At 44.6% G+C, this 23,591-nt stretch overlaps 1 protein-coding gene across 1 annotated transcript in view; it reads right to left on the bottom strand.

The window, feature by feature from the left end:
• Nucleotides 1-21,904, bottom strand: part of CLVS1 (clavesin 1) — a 118,690-nt gene extending 96,786 nt beyond the window's left edge. Inside the window, exon 1 of the mRNA XM_081111508.1 lies at nucleotides 21,278-21,904. Within this exon, the coding sequence (XP_080967634.1) occupies nucleotides 21,278-21,732 (455 nt within the window). The 5' untranslated portion in view covers nucleotides 21,733-21,904. The remainder of the gene's footprint in view (nucleotides 1-21,277) is intronic.
• Between the last annotated feature and the right edge of the window lie 1,687 nt (nucleotides 21,905-23,591).

Here is a 23,591-nt window from a genome sequence, read left to right as displayed (position 1 = left end):
CCTCTCCCTTTGAAATGTGACCATGTTTCTTCCCTCATCCAGAGTCCAGAGAGAGTGTCTTCCTGTACCTCTTTGAGGCAGGCTGGTCAGGTGATTTTGACCATTAGAATGTGAGTTCCTGTCTAGGCTTCCATAGACCTTGCAACCTTTTGCCCTTCCTCTCTTGGGAACCTGTGACCACCATACTAAACAGAAGCCCATGATTAAAGTATACCTGGAGATAGAGGGCTGCTTGCTCTCCAGCTGCTGAACTGAGCCTGACTCACAGCTGACGCTACAGCGGAGTGCAGCCAGTGAACCAGGCAAAACCAACAAAGAACCACCATTTTTATCTCTAATGTAGGTTTTTGGGTTTTTTGCAAGAAACGTGACATAAACGTCTTAAAATTTTTCATTTCTCAGTTTCGAAAAACATCCCAAAGAAAATTGCATCCCTGGAACTTTCAGAAGCTGAGGTAAGTGGGGTTACTCAGGTAGGAGTACAACATGCACAACACTATTGCTTAATAAGAAACAAGAGAATAAATGGAAATGTAGCAATATAAGACATATTCCCTCACAGCAAGAAATACTCTGGTTGGAAAATGTAGAGTACATTATGTTCCAAGATAACAAAAGGTCAGGATTACAACCACTCCTAAGCACAACAAGGAAGAGTTTCCTTTTTCAGCATCTGAGAGGAGGAGAAGGAAAGAGGGAAAATAGGAGGGAATCTTATAGAAATCCAGAAGAAAAAAGTTAAGGCACCCAGAAAACCACAACAAAATCAGGTTGTTCTCAGACTACACAGCAAGTCAAAGTGCCAGAAAGCAGGCTAGCAACCACGTCAGAACCCTGGAGCTGAGGCCTCCAAGCCTGGACTGTCAGGCCCTCCTTCACGTGTGTGAACAACAAAAGCATGTCGTCCACTTGAGCACACCAAGCTCGACCATCAGGGCCTCTTCCTGAATATGCCACTGGAAAAGCTATGCCAAGACAATGAAGCACAGGTAAACAAGAGTCTGGAATGGAGAATTCTTGGTAAAAGGACAGGTGCTGAGCAGAAAAATGAGTAAGATGCGGGATGAATTTAATTGTTTGCTTTAAATGGTTATAGTCAATTTTGACTACTAAAAGGTATTTTTTAATGAATTAAATAATTACATTTATTTTTAAGATAATGGAAAGCAAATGATGGTACCCACGACCACAGAGTTATGAGGCAAATCTAGGAGTAGAGTGGAAGAGTGTAAAAGGAAGCACTATTCCATTTTTTACCTTCCACAAGAGATGGTTTTCAAAATTACTAATTCAGTCTTTTCTGTGAGAGTTAATTTAACACAGGTCTATATTGTCTTTGAAAAAAATCTAAGCTAATAATTACTAAAATTAAAAGCACAAAGCTTATCTCTTAAATTTTTGCCAGAAAAATAGAAAATACATACAAATGTATACAGCAAAAGTGAAGAAGCAAAATCAAACAAAACAAAACCGCATATAAATAACAAAAATAAAAATCATTAAACAGTAACAACACCATTCATAACAATTGGAAGATATGGGAATCACATCTAACACAAAATTACACAGAGAAGCTTAAAACAATTAAGGTGATCAAAAGCAGAGCAGATAATGCCAAAGAAAGAGAAGAGAGGCAGGAGGTCATGGTTCCATTCCTGGTCAGGACACATGCCCTGGATAGGGGCTTGATCCCCAGCAGGGGGTGTGCAAGAGATAGAAGATCAATGTTTCTCTCTCATCATAGATATTTCCATTTTTCTCTCCCTCTCCCTTCCTCTCTGAAATCAATAAAAAACATTTTTAAAAGCATTATTTTATAGAGATAAAAGTTATAATCAATGCTTCGGATAAAATGAACAATATCCTATCTAATAAAAAAGAAACATGGTAATTAGCCATATGTCTGCTACCCTTCCCATTGGCTAATCAGGGCGATATGCAAATTAACTGCCAGCCAAGATGGCGGCTGGCAGCCAGGCAGCTTGAAGCTAACATGAGGCTCGCTTGCTTCAGTGACGGAGGAAACCAACGTTCCCCGCCTGCCTTGCTGGCCTCTGAGCTTGCAGTTTGAAACATTGTTACAAATATAGAAGCTAAACAAAACCCCAGAAATCTGCTTTTAGCTGGCCGGAATCTCAGAGCTGGAGTTGATACAGTGTTTCGATTATAGAACCCAAACAAACCAGATACCTGCTTTCAGCAGCAGAGGTCTCAGCTGGAGCCAGAGCTAAAGCTGGCCCAGAATAAAAAGAAAAAGAAAAAAAGGAGCAGTTGGGAGCTTCAGTCACCTGCCAGCCTGAAAACAGCCCTCAGCCCCTCACCCAGACTGGCCAGGCACCCCAGTTGGGACCCCCACCCTGAAGGGGGTGTGACCAGCTGCAAACAGCCATCATCTCCTCACCCAAGCTGGCCAGGCACCCCAGTGGGGACCCCCACCCTGAAGGGGGTGTGACCAGCTGCAAACAGCCATCATCCCCTCACCCAAGCTGGCCAGGCACCCCAGTGGGGACCCCCACCCTGATCCAGCACACACTTCAGGGCAAACCAGCCGGCCCCCACTCATGCACCAGGCCTCTTTCCTATATAGTAAAAGGGTAACATGCCTCCCAGCACGGGGATCAGTGGAGCTGAGAGGCCTCCCGGCACCGGGATCAGTGTGACAGGAGGCAGCGCCCAAACCCCGATTGCCCTGCGGCTCTGTGTGTGACAGGGGGCGGGGCCACAACCTCCCTACCTGCCCTGCTCTGTTCATGACAGGGGAAGGCGCCCCAACCCCCTGATCAGCCCTGCTCTGTGCCTGATAGGGGGGAGCTCCCCAACCCCCTGATCACCCTGCGGCTCTGTGTGTGACAGGGTGCGGCGCCCCAACCCCCCCGCCCCCCCCCCCCCCGCATGGGCCCTGCTCTGTGTGTGATGGGGTAGAGCCATAACCTCCCCATCAGCCCTGCCCTGAGTGTGAGAGTGGCGGCACCCCAACCCCCTGATTGGCCCTGCTCTGTGGGTGATAGAGGGCGGCGCCCCAACCAGCCCCCCCGCCGCACGGGCCCTGCTCTGTGTGTGATGGGGTAGAGCCATAATCTCCCCATCGGCCCTGCCCTGAGTGTGACAGTGGCGGCGCCCCAACCCCTGATCAGCCCTGCTCTGTGTGTGACAGGGGGCGGTGCCCCAACTCCCCTATCGGCCCTACTCTGTGAGGGACAGGGGGAGCTCCCCAATCCCCTGATGGGCCCTGTTCTGTGCGTGACAGGGGGTGGCGCCCCAACCCCCTGAGTGGCCCTGCTCTGAGCCCGACCAGGGGCTGCACCTAGGGATTGGGCCTGCCCTCTGCCACCCGGGAGCAGGCCTAAGCCAGCAGGTCATTATCTCCCGAGGGGTCTCAGACTGCGAGAGGGCACAGGCTGGGCTGAGGGACGCCCCCCCCCCCACCCCCCCGTGCACAGATTTTTGTGCACCGGGCCTCTAGTCTATATAATAAAAAGATAACATGCAAATTGACCCTAATGACGGAATTACCGAGAACTGGTTGCTATGACATGCACTGACCACCAGGGGACAGATGCTCAATGCAGGAGCTGCCCTTGGTGGTCAGTGCGCTTCCACAGGGGGAGCGCCACTCAGCCAGAAGCTGGCTCATGGCTGGCCAGCGCTGTGGCAGTGGCGGGAGCCTCTCCTACCTCTGCAGCAGTGCTATGGATGTCCAATAACTGCTTAGGCCCACTTCCTGTGGGGTGTGGGCCTAAGCCTTTAGTCAGACATCCCCCGAGGGATCCCAGACTATGAGAGGGTGCAGGCCGGGCTGAGGGACCCCTCTGGGTGCACCAATTTTCATGCACCAAGCCTCTAGTAGTACTTATAAAATGCAATCTATTGAGGATTGATAAAATCCAGATATAGTGGAAGAATTTGACACACTGCTAGCAGTCTATGACAGAATCCATAGGCAGAAGTGAAGATGTAAAAGTTGTTGATAAAAATAAAGAAATTTATCAGTATTTTTAGAATATGTGATTGTATGCTTGCGATCCATGAACATGAAAACCTTACAGTAAATAAACATAAAACAAATATACAAATATTTATATGTTAGAAATTCTGCTTATGATGGTAGAATAGGCTGGAGGCAGGAAACAGCACCCTGTCCCCAACCAAACAGAAATGTGGGATAAACATAATTTTAAAATGTTAATTCATAGCTGAAGTCAGAAATAAGAAATTTCTAGGACTCACAATGAAGCAAGAATCATCAAAGGGATGAGGGGGTGGAAGCATTACAGAGCACTTGAACCAGATCCATCTCTGAGGGGCCAGAGTGTTAATTCTTCTATGACAATATGATGGAAGCCAAGGTCTTGAGACTAAAACTAGAACTGTCTCCCCACGTAAAACGAGGAGCTGGAAAATGGGGAGATCGCATTGTAACAGGAATAAAGAAAATTCTGTCTGCTTATTATTGGGCATGATATAATATGGGGCTTTCATTTAAATCCATGGGGGTGGGGGTACAGAGTCTCTGCAGGTGACATATTATATACATTAAAGACTCCACCAAAAAACTGTTAGAACTAACACAAATTCAGCAAATTGGTAGGATAAAATATTCATATAAAAATCAGTTGCATTTCTATACACTGATAACAAACTAACAGTAAGAGAAATTAAGAAAATAATCCCATTTAAAATAGCATCCCCAAAACTAAATACTTAGGAATACATTTAACTAAGGAAATGAAAGATTTGCATACTGCGAAAACTATAAAATATTGGTGAAAGAAATTGAAGACAAAAATAAGTGGAAAGATATTCTTTGTTCATGGATTAGAGTAATTAATATTGTTAAAATGTTCATACTGCCCAAAGCGACATGCAGATTCTGTGCAATCCCTATCAAAATCCCTATCAGCACATTTTTGAAAGAATGAATTTAAAGATGGGTAAGTTCAGAGAGACATTAAAGCATTCTTTCCTTCCTTGTCCTGGATGAGAATAGAGAGAGTGACTGATTTTCGACTCTAGGAAAATCTGCTAGTAACACATCCATATAAACATTTAGAAAATAACAGTAAAATCATAGAAATATATAACTTACAAACCCAAAGTGTGGAAGGGAGGAGGAGTAGAAAAAAAAAAAAGTCAAGCAGACCAACAAAAGAAGTGCTCAATTGCATTGTGAGGAGGGGGGGATGGGTGCTCTCCTAGACTGATGGGAATAGAAGACAAAATAATGATGGGAATAGAGACCAAAACAACTGTCTGGAAAGCAACTTAACTATATATACCAAGAGCCATGAAAGTTTTCATTGCTCATTAATTCAACTTCTTGAATTTATCCTTAGGGGGAATAAAACCAAAGATATGGTGAAATATTTATATAGAGAGATGCTCATTAAACCATTATTTATGCTGCTCAAACATGGAAAATAGCCTAATGTTCAGAATTAGTTGAATTTCAAACTATTCTGTCATAATTTTGTGCTCAATGCATACTTGGTAAACTAATAAAGTAACTATAATATAGTTTTAAGTGAAAAAAGCAGAACAATAAAGAAGAGTTGACATTTATTGAGTGCTAAATTTTTTGAGCTTTACTTATATTAACTCCTTTAATTCTCATTACAACCCTTTGAGGTTGATACTATTATTCTCATTTTATTGGTGAGGAAATTTAGGCACAGAGTGTTTAAGTAACTTGCCCAAGCTCAGTTAGTTGGTAAGTGGTGAAGTTCTGACTCATACCCAGGCCACCTGAACTCCTTACCACTGTGCTAACAATCCATTTGACAGCCAGTCTATAATTCTACCCAACAGGATACTTGCCTCCCCGGTACATCACAGACTCGTACGCATGGGCTAAGCAGTCTGATCTAATGTGGTGGTCCTTAAACTCCTTTGGGCTGTGAACCTCTTGGGAATCTTCTGGAAGCTGGGTACCTTCTCTGCCAAATGCACACGTGTCTAAAATTTTAGGAGATTCACCAATTCCCAGTAGCAAACTATAGACCAAAAGTCTCTGCCCTCAGGTTAAGAACAAACAAGGTTAAGGTACCTCACTTAACCAGCAGCTTCCACTACCTAGACCACTGCAGAGAACAAGGAAGAAATCTGCTCCCATGTTTTCTCCCCACCTAAGGCACCTTTGCCCGGGTGATCCTTGCCAATGTCCCTGCTCCTGTCCCTTCTGTGGGTGACTGGGTCTGGAGGGATCAAAGCAGAAGAAATTTAAATCAGTTAATATAAAAACTGTGGCCATGGTAGTGAGGCAAGAGTCACATGACAAATGAGAAGAGGGTGATAGCTCAGTCGAGGAGACCAAAGAGAAGGGGCCTAATGGGACAATGCTATTTGTATCTCCATTGCTTTAGAGGAGGCATGGAGGGAAGACAAGGGATATAGTAAAAGATAAGCCGAAAAATGAGCTACTTTATTTTGCCCAATATATATATTTGATGAGAGGCAAAGGCTTAAATAACTAGAAAAGTCTAAAAATAAAAATACAAAGGATACTCACCACTTGGTTAAAACCAGTTTTTATACAAGTATCAGTGAAGATATGGCCTCTTGTTCTTAGGCTGAGGGAAGTATTACAGAGAAGGGAAACACATACTAGTAAGTCAGAGGGGCATGTAGTACATGAATCCAAAGTTGGAGAAATCTTGGGAGAAAAACTGTCCAGGTTTTCAATTTTGCACAGTTCCAAATAGATGCTGCGATGGAGGGTGCTTTGTGCCCTGCCTGCTGGTGCGCTGAACAGAACTAGAGTTCTGAGCATACAGTGAGATGTTGAAAATTCATGCACTGCTACAGCTCATTTACTTTATTTCTTGGGACTCCCCAGGGGTCCTCACCCAAAGCATATAATTCAACAAGCTCAGGTTCCTGGCTTCCTAATCCATAGAAAATTAGAAGGAGAGAGGCTTTTAAAAGCAAGCCTACTAACAGTAACAATTAACAGCTAAGCAGAGAAAAAAATACTTAAAAAAAAAAAAAGAGCAGAAGCACATATAGCATGGCAGTATGTGCCATGCAGCATGGGGACAAAGTCCATATGCCCCAAGAAGCCTCATCCTGATAGCTATTTCACAGCCCAGGGTACAATCATTTATATTCATCATAGTCACCATTTATCATGAAGAAAGTATAAGATTATATTTAACAGGGTAGGGAGGACATATGCATTCTCAGATGCTTTTTTCTTTTTCTTTTTTTTTAAACAGAAGAGAATGTAATAAAATTTAAAAACCATCCCTTAAAAAGCAGCCTAAACTATGTGAAAGTTTAATGTCTCTGATGTGCCCTATTCTCTTACAAAGATATAAGGAACATGAAGTATTACAGTATTATTCTGGGAAATTTCACAGATCATATATCAAACTGAAACACTCTACCTGTGGTGTGTGATATACTAATCAGTATGCATGCTATAAAATTATATGATGGATGAATGCATCAGAAACTCACAAGAAAATGTGTGATCAAAGTCTATACAAACCTGTCAGGGTGAGGAGAACACCAAATAGATATAAGAAGGCATTCACTAAAATTGAGGCAAAGAATCAGGTTTCTAATCCCTGAGCTCTGCATGGAAGGCAGTACCCTGAACAATGGAGGTATTTATAACAGGAAACCTTTTCTTAACTTGGTCTTATGCACAATGACACAATCCTATATAATTAAAGGATAATATGCAAATTGACCCTAACAGCAGAACAACCACTGGACCAGTCACTATGAGGAGCACTGACCACCTCTTGGTCCCTTTCCCTGGCTGGCAGGCTCTGATTGCCTGATGGCCACCCACTGCGGGGATGGGGCTGGCGAGCAGGTGGGAACAGCCTAACTCTCGGTCCCTTCACCCAGCTGTCAGGCACCGATCATCTGATGGTGAACAGGGAACTGGGGGTGGGTGGCGGCTGGGAGTGTGGCTGGCTGTGGGCAGCTGGGGAAGATGGCCCTGATTGCAGGCCAGGCCTAGGGACCATACCCACGCATGGATTTCATGCGCCGGGCCTCTAGTAGAATATAAAATTCAAGAGTTGAGATAAAATGATGATAGTCACCTACCTGGATCATTATTAGATGAGGAAATTGGCACCTGACCTCATCACACAGTGAATGGAGCCACTACAGCACCCACAAGGTTGACACCCTGGTTGCCCCCTCCCCACCGGCAATCTTAAAGTACATCTTCTGTCTCCATTATGTCAGGCTGAGAATCACTAGGCAAGGGGTAGACAGAGCACCCGAGTTTCTTCCTCCCTCATTCCCAAATTCAACTGCACACAACTCCAGGCTCCTCAACAAGAATATGATCATTAGAAAGAGTCTAGGAAGAACCTCTCTCGCTTGGGCTTTCCATTGTTCCCAACTTCTCCCCCTAGTCATTCAAGAGGATGCCACTGAGCCCTACTCTGTACCCATGGGCACCAAGGATAAAAGACGTGACATACTGCCTTCCAGGAGTTTCCTGAAGCAGAAACAGGATGCAGTAAAGAAGATTCGTGTCGCTGGCATTCAGGGAGGAACAACGGAGGAGATCGGTGCTGTCCCAGCCATGGCAAAGCTTCTGAGTGGGGATATGAGCTTCGAAAGAAGAGTGGGGCTTGATATGTCCTCAAGCACGACGCTCAAATTCCTCACAGCAAGCAGAGCCTTTCATTCCTGGCCTCTGCCGACCTCCCCAGCCTCACCTTCCTCCATGTGAGCCCTTATATTCTCCGTGCAATGGAACCAACTGGAGCTCTCCCAACGGGGCCAACTCTTTCTCCCCCTGGACCAACAGCCTCCCTCACATTTCCTCCTCTCCACTTGCTCCTTTTAACTTCTCCTTCAAGTTAGAAAATGCCCCCAGGAAAGTATATCTGAGGCCCCAGCTTCCAGGCCGGGTTAGATGCCTCTGACCTGTGCTCCGGCAGGGCCTGTCACCTCACTATGGGAATGCAGACTGAGTCAAAAGGGCAGGAAGAGCTGGGAGGAGGGGTGGGGAGAACGGGGAGAGGAGAGGCTCATTTGACTCCAGTGGAAGATGTTCTTTGGAGAAAGAAACTGGTGCTGAATTCTTAAGGTTTTATATGGCAAAATGTATAGTAAAGAGCCTGAGCCAACTTTATTAGGGGACATTAAAGGTTCCCAAGCCAGGGTTTTGCAACACATTTTGAGGAACCGGAGATTAGGTGGCACAGTCAACAGGCAACCCAAACCTCATCAGGCATCATGAAGAAGGAGAAAGAGAAATGCTCAGGATCAAAACCACCAGCCAGTCCTGTGATTCTGTCCAGATTAAATGCCCTCTGTTGGAGATAAAGACAATAATGCACCTTTCAAATATTGTTGTGAGGCTTAAGCAAGGTAGCACAAGGTAGCACATAATGCCTGGGAGCATTATGGTATAAACATTCTCTGGCCCAGCAAGACCCTGGGTGCTATCCGTGGGAATGCCATACTTGAAACTAAATCCAGAGGCACTTTGCGGGGAGTGCTGGAGAAAGGGAAGAAATAGAGGCAAAGAGAAGAGAAAAATGATGAGAAACAGAAAGAGAATGTGCAAAGAAAAAACAACGCATCACTTTAAAACCTTCACAACAAAATTTACCCTCTCTTTATTTTCCTGTCTGATGTTACGTTTTGCAGTACAGTAGCAATAACTTCTACAGCTTTATAGTAAACGCTCTGAGCGTGATTTACACCCTTAGAGTAGTGCAGGCATTAAATCACTCCCCGCAGCTGTTTAAGTTCCGGAGATCACCGGGAGGAGGGATTATCCAGGAACCATATTTAAAGGGCAGGAGCGCGGGTGGATGGTTACAGCTCTGAGATTCCGGGCTCGGGGGACTGGAGGGTTCCCTTCTCGGCTCTGGCTCTATAGTATCTCCTTGTAAAGAGATCCGAACAGGTCTCCTGGCTTGTTGAGAGCTCAGGAAAGTAGTCAGTAGCCCAGAAGAGCCTCAAATCGTACAGGAAAAGGCCCCACAGCTTGCAATGCACTCATCCAGGAAGTCAGCTATGCCCGAGGAAGTCTAACAGTGAACACAGCATGCAGGTTAATACCATGGTTAAAAACTGCCTTTCTCTGCCCGGCTGGTGTGGCTCAGTGGTTGAACATTGACCCATGAACCAAGAGCTTGCAGGTTCAATTCCTGGTCAGAGCACCTGCTTGGATTGAGGGCTCCATTCCAGGTGGGGGCTGTACAGGAGGCAGCCAATCGATGTTTCTCTGTCATCGATGTCTCTATCTCTCTCTCTCTGTCTAGAAATCAATAAAAACACATTTTGTAAAAATTGCCTTTCTCCATGCCTTTTACTGACCCTGGCCTTTTCAAGAGCAGACACAGGCCATGCCCTCCCTGCAGCCCAGTTTCAAGCGGAGGCATTGCGAGCATGCTCAGCATTGCCTGCTGTCTCCAGGCCATGCCCTGAGAAGGAGGGAGTTATTCTTATCTGCAAGGTAATGAGTGCGTATCTTTTCAATTCCTGCCTTGTCAGTGTGAACTCAGGAGGAGCAGCTGGCCTGGAAAGGTATGCTGTCAATCAAAGCCTGCTCTCGGGGTCCTGTGGCCCCTCACCACAAACTCCCCCTGCCTTTGTAACAATCTCACAAAAGCCATGTGACAGCTGGTATCTTCCTGAGGGCAGCCACCCGGTTAGGCGGGGACGTACACGCTGTGTTATCTCGGAGCAAAGACCCCACTGCTCTCCCTCCCATTCAGTCCATCTGGGGGACGGCTGCTAACAGGCAAGCTTCCAGGGGCCTGAGCGCCACCGAAAGGGGATGGTGACAGTGGGCAGAAAGCGGCGGAGCCAGGGCCAAGTGGCATTCAAGTGTGAGTGCTGTAGAATGCCTGATAAGGAGTCTTTGTGGGGGAAGACGGGGATTTAGAAGAACTATCGGAAGAGCTGTTTGGCTGACCCACATGACAAGCGATATACTGGTCCAGTGGGGTGAGGGAACAACATAAACTGTTCTAACTTCATTCCCTCAACATCAATCACCGGCTTTTCTGGAGCACATGACAGAGGTAGATTCTGTTTTATGAGATCTTTCAGCTGAATGAGAAATCATATCTTGGGCATTTTAGGCTGGATTAGGTGGAAGTTGGAAACCACCTGAAGGATGGAAGAAAAGAAATGCTGCCTGTGTGCCAGGCCCCTTCCCTATCTCAGATCAGTTAATCCTCCAGCTCGAACAGACACTCAGGATTATTACAGACAGAGGACAACGAGGGTGAGAGGAGGTACAAATCTGGCCAAGGTCACAGAGTTAGTAAGCTGCACAGCTGGGGATCTGCTTGCGAACTGAAGATCTGCCCTTGAACACATTTTATTCATTTTTATTTTTTTAAAATATATTTTTACTGATTTTAGAAAGGAAGAGAGAGGGAGGGAGAGAGAGAAACATCAATGATGAGAGAGAATCATTGATCGGCTGCCTTCTGCACGCCCCATACTGGGGATGTAACCCACCACCCGGGCATGTGCCCTGACCGGGAATTGAACTGTGACCTCCCAGTTCATAGGTTCATGCTCAACCACTGAGCCACACTGGTCGGGCCCTTGAACACATTTTAATACAAGCCATGGGTAGGCAAAGATGATGCCTTCCATCACTATCTCAAATCAGACTCACATTAAGACCACTTTTTGTAATGTATTCCAAGCAGCATCCAGGTTCTTTTATTGGGCTGGGATTTTAAATATTCAAAGTTGTTGTCAAATTATTAGGGCAGAGAGAGGTTGGATAGGATTCTCAACTTCTGAGTTGCCTGGTTTCTGTGCGATTGGAGTATATGGCTACAGGATTTGCCTTTTGAGCTGAGATCTTTTTCCAGTCTGCTGAGACCTTGAGTGACTGGTGAGGCTTGCTTACTGAAACCTCACTGAGCGAGCCCTCCTGAATGTCTGATCTACTGACCCCAGATTTTGGCAAAGGGGGTCTAGTGGTGAACTGTGCAGCGTGGCATTTTAACTGCGGAGTTAGGTCCAAGATCCAGTCCATTTTAGCCACTTACCGGCTGTGTGACCTTGGATTAGTTACCTAACCTCTCTGAACCTCAATTTCATCATCTGCAAAATATGGATATTTAATAGTGCCCTTTGTAAGAGCATTACTGCCTGCCCCATGGTAAGCAGCTGGGAAGCCCTCAATGTGGTTTGTGTTTGTGGTTGTAATAATTCTCCTTCTCCTCAGTACATTTTTTCCCCTCATTCTTCAACTCATAACAAGTAGAAAACGGATCCAGAACAATTCTGGGGATATTTCTGGGGGAAGGACAGACAGCTACACATTTTCTTAAACCTCTATCAATGCGCCTTGGGTCTGGGGAGGAGGATCACCTGGTGGCACTGGTGAGAAGCATAAAACCCACCTGGCCTGCCTCTCCTGTTCTTGCCTCACCAATATGTGCGCAGTGGTACGTTAGACATCTGACCCCTTTCTTATCGCACGCTCTTATGCTGAGGACAGTTAACGGAAGGAGGCACAGACTCCCTGCTACTTGTAACAACCCTTTTATGCTCTTGCAAAAGCCAAAGGTGAACCTCCATCAACCCGCCTATTTATAGTTTGCAGAGTTCTATCCCACTTACTGCCTCAGGATTCTCATCAGAAGACAGAACCGACTTCATGCTCGTCTCCCACTGCCCACACCCCCCGAGCTGTCAGGGACGTTTGCCACGTCAGCCCGCTGGCGGTTGCCACAGGTCAGCAATAACGGGTGATGTTTGAAGGAGCTGCTATCGCCAGCATATCCATCAAATAAATTACTGCCTGGCGTGAGGGGACGAGAAACAGCTGAACGCCGTCCCAGAACAAATGCTCCCTCGGAGCAGACAGACTCCAGGTTGCTTTCTGCATTACAGAGTCAACATGACAGTGTCCTTGCTTTCAGAGCTGTGAAGGCAAGAAGGTCAAGTGCCCTAGTAACATTCATCTTCCCATCACTCAATGCCTGGAGGGACAGCGGATGACCGGTGTGCGATGCCATTCTGGGATGTTGAGCTCCGGTCAGGAACGTGGCCTTTGGACCTTCAGGAACTCGCACAGAGCGAGCTGACTGTAGCCATTCAGTATATTCAGCGAGTGCAAGAAGGAATGAATGAGGTGAGAATTCGTCCCACTAACGAATAACAAGAGCTGTCTATTGGTGGCACCCCATCCGCTTTCTCATTTGCTCACACTGAGGCTACCGGCCCCTCTCCACTTCCTTTTTTTTCCTACTCATATTAGGAACTAAAAAGGCCCTGAACACTGAGCCTCCAAAATCATCTCAACTTGCTGTGCACCCGGCTTCCAATGCACATTCGTCACTGTCCGGGCCCCACTAGAACGGCGTTATTGTTTACACTGGGCCTCCTTGGGTCTCTTGACTAAAAGATTGAACTGAACGAGGATGTGACAAACCTTGAATTTGGACCCTAAGTCCATTTTGCCACTTAGCAACATACCACTGATTCAGCTTTTGATTGTAAGAGGCTTCAGGAGCTCTGAGTTCAGTGTAGGAATGAAACCGTAGCTAGGGCTTTGTGGAAAAGCCGTCTTTACATTCAGACAAACTAGGGAACAATACCACCTCTGTTATCTATTACCTGTACACGGTGCAGATCCTTGTGGGACTATGGTAGGGATTAGGAACAAATATATAAAGCACTTGGCACAAAGGCACTTAACAAAGGGTAGTTACTGACATTGGTGCTAGGACCTTCTAGACACTTCCCATCAGGGGTTCTCAAAGCATGCTCCGGCTCCACTAAGAACTTGGAAATATGACGGTCTTTTAGGTCATCACGATGCCTGAGGGAGGGGCTGCTAAACATTCCACAGTGCAGGACGCAATCCTACACATGAAAAGTGGAGCAGCTCCAAAAGCCAGCAGCGCTCCTTTCGAGAATCACTGCCCATGACCTTCAGGTCCTCTCTACTGTCCCACTGTATGCATCCCCACAGTCGTCCACCAACAAGAAGTCCACCTGCAGCCTCTCAGAAGCTCCATGGGTATTTTGGAATATCTAATCACTCAGGGGATGAGCCGTTGGCTCCAGGTGTCTTTGGAATGAACTTGAAATTGGAAGCCTTCAGTCTGAGCCTACATTCTCCCATTGATGAGTCATATAGGTCCCCAATTAGAAAGCACCTTCTCCTCCTAGAACCTCTTTTAATCATCCGTCACTTAGTGATACTAAAACTGCGCAATGGTTATGAGAATTCAACCAGAAAATATACATGGAAATGCCTGGAAACCATCATGTCCTGGGAAGCTGTATATGGATGTACAGTATTATGTACTATAATATAATTGATAGGAGCCAACTTAAGGCCCTTTCTTCTCTTGGGAAATCTGATTGGCCTGAGAAATGCTGTGCTGAGCTCTTTGGAGCATGAAGCACAAGAAAAAATCAATAATCCTTATCCTGCCTTCTTAAAAATGTTGATATATTATTCATAGAAATTTTTTGAATTAATTTTTACTTTAAAAAATATTATGTGATATTTTTAAGTCTTACTCCTTATTTATTTATTTATTTATTTATTTATTTATTTATTTATTTCAGAGAGGAAGGGAGAAGGAGAGATAGAAACATCAATGATAAGAGAGAATCATTGATTGGCTGCCTCCTGCACATCCCACACTGGGGATTGAGCCGATAAGCTGGGCATGTGCCCTGACCAGGAATCGAACCGTGACCTCCTGGTTCATAGTCAAAGCTCAACCACTGAGCCATGCTGGCCAGGCTGTATGACAATATTATTTACTTTTATTCCTGAGTGATTTGGTGGCCTCTTAAATTTTTGCATCCTAGGCAAATGCCCCCTCCCTCGCCCTTGTCCTGATTCTTAATCTCCAATCTAGTTGGTTGTGTTTTGTTTTTTGGCTTTTTTTCAGACAGAGAGGAAGGGAGAGGAAGTGGAAGAGAGAAACATCCATGTGAGAGCAAAACAATGATATGCTGTCTCCTACACACCCCTACCGAGCATCAAGCTCACAGCCTGGGCATGTGCCCTGGCCAGAATTGAACCAGCAATCTTTCAGTGCATGGGGACAATGACTGAACAACTGATACACACTGGCCAGGGTGAAGCTGGTTGTGCTTTAATCCAAACCTTTTATCCCTTGTTCCGTATGGTGGGAAAGAGCCTACTGGAATAATTGCCTCCTTAGAGTAATTCCATATATTTTTCAGGAGTAATCAAGTTATTCATTAGCCCTTTTTTCTCTCCACTAAATTATCCTAACTTAGCTTTTCCTTACAGTGCCTCGGCTTCCTTACAGAACCAACTTTCCAAATAATTTTCAACCTAGCTGCTGATTTCTGGACTTTTAATTGTGATAAACAAACAATACCCTGACAAAAGAATCTCAAGTGTAACTTTATACATTATGATTTGTTTTTTCCCCACTAAAGTACTTGGAGACAAGCTGGTCTGCACATAGCACTAATGGATGCTATTGTCATCTATTGTGGGGCTTTTATTATCTGGACTCCCCAAATGTCTTTCTTATATCCTAAGAATATAACAAACACCCTAAGATGAGGTGATTTCTTAGAGCTACAACTGAGCGAGCACATAGAACTCTGGAACACAGTGGCTTAAAGTCTCAGTTGCATTTTTCATATTTTTCCAAGTAGAGAAAGGTTGTTTATAGCATCAAATCTTGCCACCCTCAGAAAGTACATCTTGTGACACATGATTGTAGATATTTGCCTGATTTGAATTCTTTTCTTAAGAAACATTGGCCATTTATTGAACACCAACTATACTGGCCTATGATCATCGTCACCCTCACTTTACAGGTTGAGAAACTGAGGGTAGTAAAAACTTAAGCAACGTGCTGAGGATCACATGGCGGGTTGGGAGGCAGCTGAGATGTGAAGCCAGCCATCTGGCGTCAGAGAGAGCTCATTTAATCACGATTCTATTCTGCCTCTTGGACACCGTCAAGTGGGGCAATTGGGGTGAATCCTTGCAAAAGCTCCTCAAGCCAGATATTACACCCACTTTCACTTGATGAAATTGATATTCCAGAAGGGAAAATAACTTGACCAAGTTCACTCTTTTTCACTGAGTGAAATCCATGAGAAACGTGCTCATACTTCCCTTTCCATGGGAGGGCATTCCTGGGCCAATCAGGCTGTGTGACCAAGTGCAAGTGTGCAACTCAGAAAGAAATAAGAAATAGATTTCATTTTTATCAGATCTTAACAAGAAAATTGTGGATTCTTGTCAAGGCTGATATGAGTGTAGGTGAGAAAGATCAAAAGGCTCATTGAGCAATAGCGTCCCCTTCAGTCACTATCACATTCCAAGCTGATGAGCTGAGATGTAAACTCTGCTGACCCTGGAAGCTTCATTTTATGGATGAATATGTGGGTGCTGATTTAATCTAATGCATTTCAGTTCATCCTGGCAGCCTCAGAAAACCATGGAAGTCAGAGGGCTCTCTGCCGTGGCCTCGTTTCTGGAGGAGGCCAGTTAGTGTTCCACAGCCCAGAGCACTCCTGCTCCACAGTTGGCACACCTAACCCAGGCAGATGGGGCCCTGCCTGTGCCTCTGGATCATCCTGCCTCCCAGCCCTCACCATTATGCACTTTTGTTCATGGTGTCTGGGTCTAGAAGAATGAGATTTACATAGTTTTATAAATATTAATAACCATTTTAATCTCAGTAAGCCTTTTGTATGAGACATTCAAATCACTTCCCAGTCATCACAGGCCCCTAGCGAGAGTGAAATAATCATTTGGCAAAGCTGTGCCAACTTTCCCAGGCCTTTGGGGCCCCCTTTAGGCTGGGTCTGTATAACAGGGAACATGTTTGGGGAGAAAACAAGTGCTTCAGATGGGTGTGCAGACAGATAGCACCCATCGGCCCACCCCATTTTCAAGCATTGTACTCCTGTCTATATTTTTAATTTATTTACCATCTATTCCATCTATTCTCTCTTATTTTTGTAGTGGGATGTCTTATAATGTTAATAATAATACCAAAAGCTAATATTAAGGGTTTGCCATGTGCCAAATAATGAGCTGTGTTCCTAAATGCATTGTCTCATTCAATCCTTCCAATTGCATTATTAGACAGACATCATTATCATCCCCATCTTACAGATGAGAAAACTGAGAACCAGAGAGGTTGCTTTTCCCAGGTCATACAACCAATAAATCACATGATAGTGAGACCACATTCTAACTGAGGCTTGTTTGCTTCTAATGATCTCTGGCTGTCAACAGCATAATTTCATCATTCACCTGCTTATAAAAACCAAAATACTTGGAACAAATAGTATTTTACAGTTTGAAAAATACTGACTCAAGTAGACCCAGCCTTGGGGGTGGGGTGGTGAGAGGAAGAGAAAGAAAGAGATTACTTTAAAAAGCCTAGTGGATTAAGAGCCTGTAATGTGAATTTTAAAATCCCTTTCCATTCACAGATTTAGGCTGAATGAGCTTCACATTCATGAGCCATTAAAGCTGGAAAGTATCTCAGGAAGTACCTCAAGCTTCTTATTTTACACTTGAGGAAACTGAGGAACAAAGAAATGAAGTAGCTCATCCAAAGCTATCATAATCGTAAACATTTGGATTATTCCCTCAAAGATTTGCTTCTTCCTTACTATTTATTATTCTTAATGCATTTTGAGGTATATACACAGGCCAAATGCTAATAGAAAAGAAGATATTTTGCTATGACTTACTTCTCTATGTGTAAATCAGTACATACGGGCACCTGTCTATGCATTATCTGCCTTAGCAGACGGAGGTTCTAGAACACTTACAACTAAGCACAAATGAAGTCAGCTTGATTATTCTCCAGGATCATCAAACAATTTCCTGTTCTCAAATCCAAATGTTAATGTGCCATTCTCAAAAGGACAGCCATCCTGTCTAGTTTGAGATTGATGGGCTGTGTTGACAGGTTGTTAACAGAAGGAGTTCTCTCATGGGAGATGCGAGTTAGCAGTTTACATGTTTGCACCATTGCTGGACAGCAGGCTGCACAAGGAGCTCTTGGCTGGGAAGGACCTTATGTTTTCACCATTGTCCTCAGTGCCTAGTTACAGTGGCCGGCAAACTCATTAGGCAACAGAACCAAATATCAACAGTACAATGACTGAAATTTCTTTTGAGAGCCAAATTTTTTAAACTTAAACTATATAGGTAGGTACATTTTTATTAACTTAATTAGGGTACTCCTAAGGCTTAGGAAGAGCCACACTCAAGGGGCCAAAGAGCTGCATGTGACTCGTGAGCCGCAGTTTGCCGACCACGGGCCTAGTACAAGCTCTGATCTATCCCAGTGGCTCCCAACCTGTTTTTGGCCATGCCCCACCTAAGCATCTCTGAAATCCTGATGCCCTCCCTGTGACATATAATTCTTATTATTCAAAAAGTGAACTCCTATTCATGTGGAGGAAGCCTAAAAGGCCATTAACTTGGTCTAAACAAGCTTCCAAAGAACATGGCATCCATGACAGAGAAAAATAAAAAAACGAAAGGACAGTTGAAGTACTGAGGAAGAAATCACGAAGAAATTGTTAAAATAATAATAATAATATGAAGTGATATGAAAAATAGCAAATAAAGTTTCAAAACATATCATAGAGAACTGAAATGCATAAATATGTCACACTACATATCTATATACTGTTTATGAGGACCCTAGAACCATAAGAAATGCAAAAAAAGTCACTGTTAATAACTCATTCTCAAATTGCCACCCCTTAAAAATCAAATTGCCCCCCTGTAGGGCATGTGCCTCACGTTGGGAACCACTGGTCTATACTCATTAAATGTTTGTTGAGTGAATGATGGATAGGTGACTATAAAAATCTAGAAATCTTTCTCATTAATAAAGCTTTGGAATGAGGGGTTCATCGTGAACGCTTATGGAATAACAGAGCAGAAACACAGAAAGACAGGCCAAGCTACATATATATAAAAGGCTAATATGCAAAGTGTCCCCTCAAGAATTTGATCAGGAGACTGGGAGTTTGATCACTCGCTATGACATGCACTGACCACGAGGGGGCATCGCAGAACGAAAGAAGGCCCCGGCTGGCAGTTGGAAGGCCCCGATCAGCCCTCATCACTGGCTAGGCCTAAGGACCCTATATATATATATATGACTGCTTTCCTGAAGAAACATAAAGAGGGATCTGAATCAGATTGTGTCCAGGGTGGTTTGAATAGGGACAAGAAGTGGTTGGCCTCTCCTTTAGGTGTCTGATGGGACAAGTTCAAAAGCTTAGAGGCATGTAAAAACCTCTGCTATTCAAAGAAAGGCTTATACTTCCAACCAGCTGGACCAAGGAACAGAAGACGCGCAGAGGGTGAAGTGGAGATTGATAAGGGGGGTCATAACAGGCCTTCCTTTACTTTGCAGACTTTTAATCAGGAGAAGGATGTGACAGAATTTTGTAAGGGCCACTCTGTCTACAATGTAGACAAGAATGGTTCAGACGACACTAGACCAGAGGCAGGAGTGCCAGTTAGGAAGCCGTCCCCGGAATGCAAGTGAGCAATGACAAGAACCTAAACTAAGGCCACAGCAGCGGGAGCAAAAGGAAGAGATTTGAGAGGCTCCTAAGAAAAGGATAGGATTTGGCAAATAATTGGATGTGAGAAGCAAAGGCAGGGAGCAGCCCAGGATGATACCTAGATTCCTGGCTCCAGAGACTTGATGGATGGAAGAGCAGGTAGCGCTGGGAAGAGGACACATTCAGTTGGGGACATGTTGAGTTGATGGTTCCTTATGGGATTTTTAAACTTATGGAGGGGATCCCAGAAATTATTTTATGTGTTGAAAACACTTGATTTAAAGCTATCTCACGAATCCATTTTTGTTGTGCTGGTTAAAGAGGAGAACACTAAAGACAGAATATATGGTTCTGCTGGAAGACCAGCTTTTAATTTTGTTAAAATGTATGACTCACTTTAATGAAGAAACTAGTGACTTCTAAGGTGTCTCACAATTCTAACACATGATTCTGTTGTTCCCAAAACAGCCATGAATCTAGAACTACCTTTTGATGACAGTAAACTCGTGGCCTAAAAACTTCCTTTGTGGGTTTGTGAATATAAAAGGCTAATATGCAAAGTGTCCCCTCAAGAGTTTGATCAAGAGACTGGGAGTTTGAGCACTCGGTATGATGTGCGCTGACCACCGGGGGGCATTGCAGAACGAAGGAGGCTCTGGCTGGCAGCTGGAAGGCCCTGATCTGCCCTGATCACTGGCTAGGCCTAAGAACCCTATCCCTGCACAAATTTCATGCACCGGGCCTCTAATATCTATATAATAAAAAACCCAGCAACCATTATGGCAGAATGACTGAACGATCAGAACGACTGGTCGCTATGACATGCACTGACCACCAGGGGGCAGACGTTCAACGCAGGAGCTACCCCCTGGTGGTCAGTGCGTTCCCACAGCACGAGCGCCACTCAGCCAGAAACCAGGCTCATGGCTGGTGAGCGCAGCGGCGGTGGCGGGAGCCTTTCCTGCCTCCACGGCAGTGCTAAGGAGTGGCAAGCCAAGTGGTAAGGAGTGAGCAGGCGGGCAGTTAGGACCGAGGGGTCTCTGATTGCAAGAGAGGGCACAGGCAGAGCTGAGAGACACCTCCCCCCATGAACAAATTTTGTGCCTCGGTCCCCTAGTCCTATATAATAAAAGGATAATATGCAAATCAACTGAATGGTAGAATGACCGGTCACTATGATGCACACTGACCACCAGGGGGAAGATGCTTGACACAGGAGCTGCCCCCTGGTGGTCAGTGTGCTCCCACAGGGGGAGTGCCGCTCAGCCAGAAACCGGGCTCACATCTGGTGAGTACAGCAGCAGTGGTGGGAGCCTCTCCTACCTCCATAGCAGTGCTAAGGAGTCCCAGACTCCAAGAGGGCTCAGGATGGGCTGAGGGGTAACCCCCGCCCCCCACACACACACCCAGTGCACAAAAGTCATGCACCAGGCCTCTATTATATATATAATTTACTTCAGAGAGAAGGGAGAGGGAGAGAGAGTTAGAAACATCAATGGTGAGAGAGAATCACTGATCGGCTGCCTCCTGCATGCCCCATAATGGGGATCAAGCCTGCAAACCAGGCATGTGCCCTGAATTGAACTGTGACCTCCTGGTTCATAGGTTGACACTCAACCACTGAGCCGTGCCTGCTGGGCTGGAATATATATGTATTTTAATGAAAGCCTACTATCCATAAAGCCATAAAGCCCCAACATGCAATGGCTATGCTTAAGAACAAGAAAAACCAAGTAAAGACACTATCTACATTTACCTACTCTGGTCCCAATTGGCTGCAAATAGCAGGAGAATCTTCCTGCCGTAATGGTCGCGGTTTTCCAGCACTCCAGGGAACCCGTCGATGAGCGCCCTCTTAATGCCAGGGTCATCGGCCTTGAAGTTTTTGAACATGTCCAGGTTTAGCTGGCGGTACTGGAAGTACTGGGCCAGGAGTCTAAAGGCATCTGCTTGGTGAAACTTCCTGGCTCGGAGAAATCTCAGGATGAAGGCATCATCTGTACGTAAAAATCCAATGTCAGGCCTGGTGATGATCATGTCCCTGACTTGCTGAATATCCTGGTGTAAAATATCTGGGTTTTCATTCAGTTCCAGGCGAGCTTTCTCTATAGTCTCTGGACTGAGTCCAGCCTGTAAATGGGTCATCTTGGCCAAATCTCCTTTCCAAGGGTTTAATTGCTGATATTTGGGAAGAAGAGAAACTGGTCCCATTCACGTGATGATCTGCTGGAACCCTGGCCCGCTCCACAGTTGTTTTACGACCAGGCTGCCACCGAAACAGACAGAGCAAGGGTCTTCGTTCTGTGCCTGGGAAACAGCAGGACATCCAGGTCCTATGTGGTGGCAGCACTCCAAAAGGGAAGCAGAAGCGAGGCCATTGCCACTGCAAAACAAGAGAAACAAAACAGAGATGATGGGCAAGTGAATGGATCTGAGATAGAAAAGCAGTGCATTCTGTTTCCGGTCTGATTAGATTAGGTATCCAATGAACAAAGGGTAAATTGCCTTCACAGAGGTCTATTTGGCATAATTTTATTGACAGACTGAACACATAATATGCAAGTGTTTGAAATATGTTCGGGAATTTTTTTTAGTTACACTGACTAGTTAACATAATAGTATGGAGTCGGATTAGTAACAGATTGCACTTTTATTAATTGCCCTGAGAGAGAGTAAGAGGAAAGATGCTTTTCTGCTATAGCATGCTTTATGGGGCTATTCACAGGCCCAGCTATGGCAGAGGAATTATGGCTGCTGTACAATTTACTGCTTCCCATTAGCCTCTTTCCTCAAATAGATGTATCTTTCAAAGAAACCCCCTCCCCTACCTTTCTTAAAGGCAGCCATTTCTATCTTAACAATAACAAAGGACTGTTAAAAGTCACCCCATCCTAATTCCAAAGGTACCTAATTACTAAAAACTGAACTAACAACAGTGGGGGATGGGGAGGAGGGGAAGGCTTATAACTGGAAGCTTGGCCTTCAATAATCAAATGCAACAGCATTGGGGAAGGATGCTTGCATGTGGACAATAACAGGGATGTTATTATTTGTCTTTGTCAAACTTCTGCAGGGAAGGCAAAGGGACTCAAAACTCTGTGTTGCCTCCCTACCTAATACAATATTTATATGGGCTTCAAAATCATTCCATTTTATATACATTGTTGCTCTGAGATATGACTTCAGTCATAACAATTATTATTTTAATCACCTCAGATACATTCTTTATGATTTCTCCACCTAAAAGGTATACAGAGAGGCACCCGTATCTTTCTCATTTTAAGTATAAATGTTTAAACTCAGACATCTGTTTGGTCTAACCTGGAAGCTCCGAAAATCAGAGGACATAAATGAACTTGGAGGCTTGTATTTTCCCCTTGGCATTCCTAAGACAACAATATCTGCAAAAAGGAGCAGAATACTTACTCCCAACCTAATTATTATTGCTAATGCTTTACCATACAAAGTAATTTAAAAGCCAAAATGATTCTTGTGCTTAATTTAGGACTAGCAGTACTTTCTTAAGGGAAATAATCAACTTACACATTTTTGCTTTATACTGCCTTTGCAAAACAGCATTTAGCTTTGTAATGTGTGGAGATAAGAAATAGAACAGATTCTTGATTCTCACTGATTTTAAGGGAAGGAAAGAAAATAGTAACAGAAAGTAATGCAATGAACTATTCCCAGGACTGGAAGAAACTCAAAATCCATCTAGTTCATTGACCACCTGAGATTAAAATTCCCTCTCTAATAGCCTCACCACACCCCTTCAAAAAGTTCCCTGGTTTGATGTTCCCCTCTTCCAATTCATCTCTACACTCACTGCAATCTATCTTTGACTGCTATTACTAACCAATAGCCAGGATGATCATGTAATTTATTATTCAAATTTAGATGCTAGGGGGCACTAATGATAATAACACTGGAACAATAGGCATAAACCGGGACAGCTCCAAGCAAACCAAACAGATGGTCATCCTACTAGAGAATAACCTTTCTGTTGCCACATCCAATAGACAAGTTTCAGTGTCTCTGACGAGTGACCTCTATCAGTATTTGATGCTGAT

The sequence above is a fragment of the Myotis nattereri genome, assembly GCF_964212035.1.
Source record: "Myotis nattereri genome assembly, chromosome: 17".
Classification (NCBI taxonomy): Eukaryota; Metazoa; Chordata; class Mammalia; order Chiroptera; family Vespertilionidae; genus Myotis; species Myotis nattereri.
Note: the sequence above shows the minus strand (reverse complement) of the source record. Positions and strands in the feature narration are given on the sequence as shown.